The sequence below is a fragment of the Medicago truncatula genome, chromosome 8 (assembly GCF_003473485.1).
Source record: "Medicago truncatula cultivar Jemalong A17 chromosome 8, MtrunA17r5.0-ANR, whole genome shotgun sequence".
NCBI classification, from domain to species: domain Eukaryota; kingdom Viridiplantae; phylum Streptophyta; class Magnoliopsida; order Fabales; family Fabaceae; genus Medicago; species Medicago truncatula.
Genome location: NC_053049.1, coordinates 41232772 through 41241077, shown reverse-complemented (window position 1 = coordinate 41241077; position 8306 = coordinate 41232772). Strand labels below are relative to the sequence as shown.

General features: G+C 31.4%; 1 protein-coding gene across 2 annotated transcripts; it reads left to right on the top strand.

The window, feature by feature from the left end:
* Positions 1-1459: 1459 nt before the first annotated feature.
* On the top strand, positions 1460-4589 carry LOC11442343 (glucan endo-1,3-beta-glucosidase 13). Of its 2 annotated transcripts, none has more exons than XM_039828577.1 (4): positions 1460-1673; positions 2820-3164; positions 4122-4152; positions 4269-4589. In XM_039828577.1, exons 1-4 carry the CDS (start codon positions 1616-1618, stop codon positions 4369-4371), a joined length of 537 nt encoding a protein of 178 aa, XP_039684511.1. In that variant the 5' UTR covers positions 1460-1615; the 3' UTR covers positions 4372-4589. The 2 variants fall into 2 exon arrangements, with proteins under 2 accessions (XP_039684511.1, XP_013446700.1); XM_013591246.3 differs by lacking the exon at positions 1460-1673 and adding an exon at positions 2132-2323.
* The last annotated feature ends 3717 nt before the right edge of the window (positions 4590-8306 follow it).

Here is an 8306-nt window from a genome sequence, read left to right as displayed (position 1 = left end):
ATTGATACAATTCATTTTCTTTAGGGAATGATGTAATCCATTTTAGGAGTCATGTCTCTTTTTTTTTTAGCAAAGTCTTATGTCGTTTTTTCAGTCAATAGTCATATGTCGTTTTCATTACGACTAATCATTACTAGTTTTTTTCCCTTAAAAAAATTATTAGTTTTTTTTTATCCGACAAAAACTTAATTGTAGATCATTCCCTTCAAATAAAAACCTTAATTTAGATAATTTTTAAGGGAACTTCTATGGTACATCCGTAAATTACGGTGTACCAGTACCAGTACTCTCGCTTATAATTTTTATAAATTAACTATAATTTTTTATGAAGAAAATAGGTGTTTGTTGACATATATATTTTAGAAAATATCATTTTATATGAAAAAAAAAACATCATTTCATTTTTTATAAAAATCATACTAATTTTTTTACATTTTATTGTAAAAAATACTCAAAATTCTCTATTATGAGTAATAAGAATTCAGAAAAAATCAAATTTTATTGGGTTGACGTTTTTGGTAAATAAGATTTAGTTATTATAATTATAGGTGATAGAAAATAATTTTTTCCTATAAAAAATAACTCATTTAACTATTAATTTAAGGATTTGATGTACCTATACACTCAAATTGTTGGGTGTAGCATAGAACTTGCCAATTTTTAAACTTCTTTAGACATAGTACTAACAAATCATAAAAAAAAAAAAAATATTCATTCTTAAATCATCTAAATAAAAAAATTTACATAAAAAACTAGACTACTCTTCAAAATTATATTATTTATAAACTTTCATGAAACAAACACAATATTAATTTTATTCTCGATTTGTAACCAAAAAAAAATATTTGTTCTCGATTAACAACAGCAGTAAATTACGAATGTTGTGAAAAACACATGAAATGCAAAGTTTAAATTGTGAATTGTTCTCTTAAGTTCTTTGATATCATGAATACCTTAATATTTGTTGTTCTTAAAACAACTCAGTTCAAACAGTAATAAAGTTTGCCAGTACAAAAATAGTAAAATAAACATTAATTTAGTCGCTAAAATATCATTATTATTTTTTTGAAAGAAAACTAAAATATCATTATTTCTTCAATTTAAACATTAAAGTATATAAAGTTAATAAGTAATAGTATATAAAATCTCTTTTATTAATAAATAACATCTGAATAGTTTGAACTCAATTGATGAATTTTATTATATAGTACTATAGTAGTACTTTAAAGGTAATTTAATTTATTAATATGCATATTTTAAGAAATAAATTGATGGTTGAAAATGACAATAAGGTTTTTCATTTACATGGTGGACAGTACCACCACCTTTTTGTGTGTGTAGCTTGGTGAGCGCGAAAAGACTAAAAATACACTCACTGCTCCACTCTGCCAAAGATAGTACTACTTATGCATTGCATTGTTCTTCTATAAAATAAATTATTATAATTCACAAAAAGTGAAAAAAGAAAATAAAACCTTCTTCAAGTAACTGCTTATTCCATTCCATAGACACTAAAATAAGTGCTTTTCTTACTCTCTTAAACATATAATAGAAGTTTGGAATATTTTTTAAGTTATAAATTACTTTTTTTTTAGATCATTTCAACCTCAAAACCATGAGAAAGAAAATATGGTTTTTTCTTTGCCTAGCTTTCATGGAATGCTGCTATCTTGGTATGTTTGCTTGTATCTTTCTTTTTTCACTCTTGTTTTTGTTCTTGATCATTCTCTTGATATAAAAATGCTAACTTGATTATTGCATTTTTCTTGAAGAGACTACTTTAGCAGATCTTCTTGTTCTTCTGATACATTGATGCTAACTAATAAATTAAATAAATATTCATTTTTTATTTTTTGTTTTTACTTTTCTAATTTATCATTGGAATACTATTTTTGTTTGGGGAGGTAAAAATGGTGACTTGTGTTACTTTTACAGAGAAAATGGAATAGTATTTGACTCTTGAGCAAGAGAAAGCGTGCTTAAAGCTCTTGTCAGTAATCTTAGCAAGTGAAAGATAACTAAAATAAAGTACTCTAAACAAACCAATTTTCACTTTTCATCTTGTAGTCTAGTTATCAGATAAAGGGAAAACATGATTTTTTAACCGTTTGGTTTTTTATGTTTTTGTTAAGCTCTTTTAACCTTTTGTTGAGTTACATTTCTGAGTATTGTGCTGGAATATTTGATGTATCTCATTTAAGCCATTATTTGCAAACTTATTTTGGTTTAAACCCTAAAACCATACTGTGTTAGTATTTTGGTTTTGCACTAGGACAGCTTTTACTTTGAAAAGGAAGATGAAGGAAAATAGTGATAGTGTTATGTACTTTACTTACTTCCTTCATACTAGAATCCCTAAATAGTCTAAAATTTTATAAATATTTGAGGCATATATAAAATGATGAGATCACTTTCTTTTACTGATTTTCTCTTTTATTGAAGGACCATTTATTTTTCTCTTTGGCTTATAAAGTCCATGTTTGGATTCATAGAAGTTTGGCAAAATCACGGTGATGCGTAATTTTGTTAAAGCTAAAAAATGCAGCTTTTTCTAATATCTCAATAGCACACCATGATTTGCCTTTTTAATGCATGTTTGGTTCCCATTTTGGAGGAGTCAAAATTAGTTATAGTTGTGTAAAATTGATTTTGCTTGAAATTTATTGTTCCACATACTTTTATATAATTGTATCCAAACATATATTACTTTACATTCAACTCCCTTTTAGTTAAAATTAATTTTACACAATCAATTCGTTCAAAATTAATTTTTGTCACGGCAGAAACAAGCACACACTTATTAGTAATTTTGTTTTTAGGCATGGCTAGGGGAATTGTGGTGCAAGAGAAATCAGATACAGTGATTCCAGTTCCAGATGGAACACTGTCACCACCAGAAGGCAACACAACTTTCCTTGATGGCACAACATGGTGTGTAGCACAAGCTGGTGTTTCCCAAGCTGACTTGCAGAATGCTCTAGATTGGGCTTGTGGACTTGGAATGGCTGATTGTAAAGCCATACAGAAAGGTGGACCCTGTTATGATCCAGACACACTGCTTTCTCATGCTTCTTTTGCTTTCAATAGCTATTATCAGACAAATGGAAATTCTGATATTGCTTGCAATTTTGGAGGAACTGCTAGTTTGACAAAACAGAATCCCAGTAAGTTCAATTTAAATGACACTTTGATATCTTTTATTTTGCTGGAAGTTTATATAAAGAAATATGGGAATTCTAAATGTGCTGATGCATTATGTGAAGGTTAGTGTTGAGAAATAGTAATTATACATATTTTGAGTTTAATTCTAGGAGAGTCAAAAGTGATTTTGTAGACTGAATATTGATTTTGACATGTTTGTGAGCTCTTGATTTGAATTGATTTGTCTCTAGAGTTGATTCTCACTTGAAGCTATAATTTGCATATTTTGCTTACAAAGAGGATTTTTACACTCAAATTTATTGTTCAACTCACCTTCACGTGAATGTAATCAAGACATAAATCATTTTACCTTGAACTCACTTTGAATCAAAATCAACATTTGCAACAGTTTAACTAAACGTACATGGATCTTGGTGTGAAATTTACCCCTCACATTTTTTATCCTTTCTCTTTTTGGTTAAAATGATGCTTATGCAATCTATAAAAAGTATCAATTGTGTGTTCCTTACTGAATTTCTTGCTTCTTGGTGAATAAATATCATTGTGCAGAAGATTTCAGTAACTTCTACCTTTCACTTTGTTTGTCATTTTACTTTCATTTGTTTAAATCATTTTCAGTTTTATTAAATTTGAAACTGAAGTTTTCCATTTAATTTAGTTTGTTAGAAGATACTGGAGGATCACTTTTAAATGTGAGCTATTGTTTGTGTATACTAGAAGTATTAATAAATAGGTACATCCTTTGAAATTATATTTGATTATTATTTTGTAGAAGAGAAAGCATAATTCTTGATGACATAAAGATTACATTTGACAAATTATTGTTGGGTGCTTTTTGAACATTAAGTGCAATGTACTAATGGACACCATATTTTCTTCTCACAACTTTAATTAATCCAGCTTTGTGGAATTTGAGTACATAATACTCAACCGTTTGTATTTTTCTTTTTTCTCATCAGGTTATGGAAACTGTGTCTATTCTTCACCTGGGTATGTGTCATATCATAACATTACTAATTTGCCAAAATAGAAAGAAGCTTACAAATATTTTATTTTACCATTGCATTAATTTAATAATAACAGCAATTTATTGTTTTATGTTACAGCTCTGTTGGTTCTTCTGCTCCACCTTCATTGGGAAAGCATAACAAAAGTTTAGTGTGGTTGAAGCTCATTTCTCTGCTATTGTTTTCATACTATTGGATGTGACAAATACTATGTTATGGTCGGTGGACAAAAGGAAAAAGGAATTAGAGGAATGTTAGGGAGTGTAGCTTTGTTAGCATTTTGTAATAGTGGTCATGTTGATTATGCTAAGGTATTCTTAGCTTTCATGTTGGGCTAAGACAGGAATCTATAATTGTGCAAATTATATCTTTTTGCAGTGTACTTAATTTACAAACTGTTCGTTTCTTTTGGCGCCTCAATATTCTTTTTTCTCTGTTATTTGCTTGTTTGATGGCCCTCGTTTTTTTTTAAGGATGACGATACATGGACACACATATGTGGCGTACCACCCTCATACACCCCTCCACAGGTCAAAAATAATAATAAAATACTCTATTTGGACTACCAGCTCCAAAAAATAAATTAATTAAATGTCCATATGTTTTGTCTCTCACTAGACCCTCCACTCTGTCTTTTTCTATGATCTCTGTTTGCCTTGCCACCGCCGGCAACTATCAACCATTCACCATCGCCACCGTCCTTATGGATTTCCGATCAAATATACATTGTTCTTTAGCTCAATACTCTTACAACACTTTCACATCAACGGAGCAATCCGGATATGAGTTTTTTTGTTTAATCCTCACACTGTCGAAAGAGTTCGTCGGTGAGTGAGAGAGAAGATTTGTGTCATCCGCAAAGATTGGATCTTTTAGAAACCGATGTCGGTGGCCATGAACGAGAGAGCAACGGTGGTCGGTAGCCGTGACCCATAACATACTCGTCTTTGTGCCTCCGTCGGCCACACCAACAGAGGTGAGATGAGAGAGAGAAAAATCATACAGAAGAGAGAGATGTGCAACTATGAGAAGAAGGGGCGGCTGGTGGTGATGAAGAGGGAGGGGTGGCGGTGGTTGTGGAGAGAGAGAGAGAGAGAGCGCACAAATCATTCAGTGTCTCGGTGAGAAAGATGGAAGAAGTTAAAAGAGTGAGTGGTGGTTTATGTGAAATGACTAGTTGCCCCTAATGCCACATAAGTGTGTATATGGGGGTAGGAAAAAAAGGATGTCTATGAAACAATACCCTTTTTTTAAAGGGTCCCTCGATTTTTATAGTTGATATTTGAGCTGATTAAATTGACTCGGTCAGCTTTAGTCTCACGGATTCGATTACATAAATGAGTTAGATTAGAGTGGTTCAGTTGCTGTTGAGGTGCATATTATTAAGATTGACTTACCATTATGGTTATGTGGACTAAGCTAGTCCCATCCATTTTTTAATGTCTATATTTTCTTTTAACCGATCACTAATGTCACTTTATATTAGTTTTTACTTGATGATAAACATGATTGGATAATTAAACCCAACTTTATTTTTTAATTGAATCAAATTACCATTGCATATTTAAATATATTTTTATTAATAATTTTTAAAATAAATGATAATTTTAAATTTTTTACTAATTATAATTTTTCTTATATGAACTAATTGGATTGGGCCAAAACCCCCCAATTTTTTGGGCTTATGTCCTGACCCATCATACTGGACCCATTTAAACAGCTTGTAAACTTTTCTCTACTAGTGTTTCAATTGATTCTCTTGGTTTTACAAGTATTTTCAATTTCTGAAGATTTTTTTTTGTCTTGTGTTACTGAATGATTTGTGATGGGATGAGATATCCATCTCTATCTCCATGTGACGAGTTATTGAAATGGTTACCCAATCTAGATGGTAGTACAAATAGACTGTTTGATAATATGGTAGTTCTTTCTCACACGAAGTTGCCTCATACTGGGAAATTGTGTTTGACATCACCTTTGGAGCTTTTGGTTAGTACAAATACACTATTTTGCAAAGTTATGTATAGAGAGGTTACTAAATCTTTAGTACAATCCAATCCCATAGTGTCCACTTAAATGAAGACTAACTAATACTATTGCGGGGTAGAAGATAAAGAGTGATTCTTATGTTGCCACATCTATGATATATGAAATTCTGGCACGTTAGACTTAAGATGTTCTATAAGATGTTTCAACATAAGTTATACAGAAACAAATGTTGAATGAAATGTTTCAAACACTAAGCTAACAAAAGACAAGTAAAACACAAAGAATAAAAGTAAATGGCACAAAGAGTTTGTTAGCCCAGTTCGGTATAACGTCACCTACTCTGGGGGCTACCAAGCCAGGAAGGAAATTCACTAGTGTAATCCTTATTCAATAGCTCTCAGCAAACTCCTCGTTTGCACTATATGACCTAGGACCTACCCGTACTGACTTCAACCTAGGAACTCCAAGATCTGAGATCCCATCTCACTCCCTTACAACTGATCACAACGCCTGTGATACTCAAATAGCAAATACAATCAAAATAAAGTTACCTTCAAACAAAACAACTAAACACAATACTTCACAACTTAGGTGCAGTTTACAAACTACCTAACTCTTTGCTTAAAAGCTTCAGAGTAGTGCCCAAATTACAACTCAAACACAATCCTAAACATGCATCAAGATGATACACGAAAGGCTAACATAAATAGACTCAAAATCCTAGATGATCTATTCTTCAAAATGACGGCTTGAATACTTCTTTAGGTCTTCCAGTCTTGTTTAAATATTGAAGCAATACGGGTCAGTAAAACTTGTTGGGCTTCAGAACAATTCGGTGATCCATTTCACGATCAACATAATCAGAAAAGGAAACTCATAATATGTAGGCACGTTATTAGGAACATCCTGATCACCTCTAAATTTTCCTAAGTAGATAACACAATCTTAGGAAATCACAAACCGATCTAATCCTGTACTAAAAACACGCAGCTTGACCAACAAGAATAAAGACGTGAATTCCTTAAAAAAATAGCGCGTGCGTAAAACAACGCAGGGTGCAGGTCAACTGAACCATGCCAGGATGTTGGCACATCGTGTTCAACATCTGCATTAATATTTGTTTTAGGTAAAAATGAAGCCAATATACATATATCCAACAATATAAGATGGATTGTCTACGTTGATCACTATTATAGGGAAGTGAATGGAGGTAGATGCACCTCGTAGAGTTAGGGAGTGATTATGTTGGTGCCTTAGACCCTCATTTGAGGAAAAAATAACCTTTTTCTTTTAGCCTCGGCAATCCAATCCAATAAGTACAAATTCCAAACCATCAATTCTAGTAAAAAGTCTAAAGATTTTTTTTTTTGTCAGGTAGTCTAGTGCCTAGAATTCACCTTATAAGGTGAATAAATGGGGTGTCCAGGGTTCGAATTCCGACCCCTGCATATAACGATGCATTGTCTCTGCCAACTAAGCTATGCTCACGGGGACTCAAAAGACTTTACTATCAAAAGAAAAGTTTGTGGATACTAACCTCTCATGTTTAGTTTAATTCAAATATGAAGAGTTTTGTTAATCATCTTAACATTAAAATGTATTTGTTTAATAATTTCAAAAAATATAATTACAAAAAAGGAACCTCAAAAATATATAGATGGGGTCGAGTAGATTTTAGTGGTAAGATGATAAACACGATGCCTTCATGTTTGATTCAAACATTAGAAGATTCAAATTCCATTTTTGGAGGTCAATGACCGCTAAATGCATATTTAACAATTTTCTAATGATATTTATGAAGGAAAAAAAACAAAAAGAGAACTATGTCTATATATGTGGATTTTGCGCGCGCGCGCAAAGTCGTATGAATTTATTTTTTTCGTGCATGAATTTATGTTAGGTGTAATTTTTACATGAGAATATAAAATAGTTCTTTTAATGATCATTGAATCTAGCGCAAGTGATTGATACACAATGTGTGTGCGAGTGTTCTAAATTCTGAAGTATCGAGTTCGATTACTACCAATAAATTTTTTATATATATGTGTATATATTTGCATAAAACAAATACTTTTATAACTATTTTTTTGACAAAAAATATATTTCAAAAAATATATTTTTGTGAAGAAATAGTTTTGTCTAGAACTA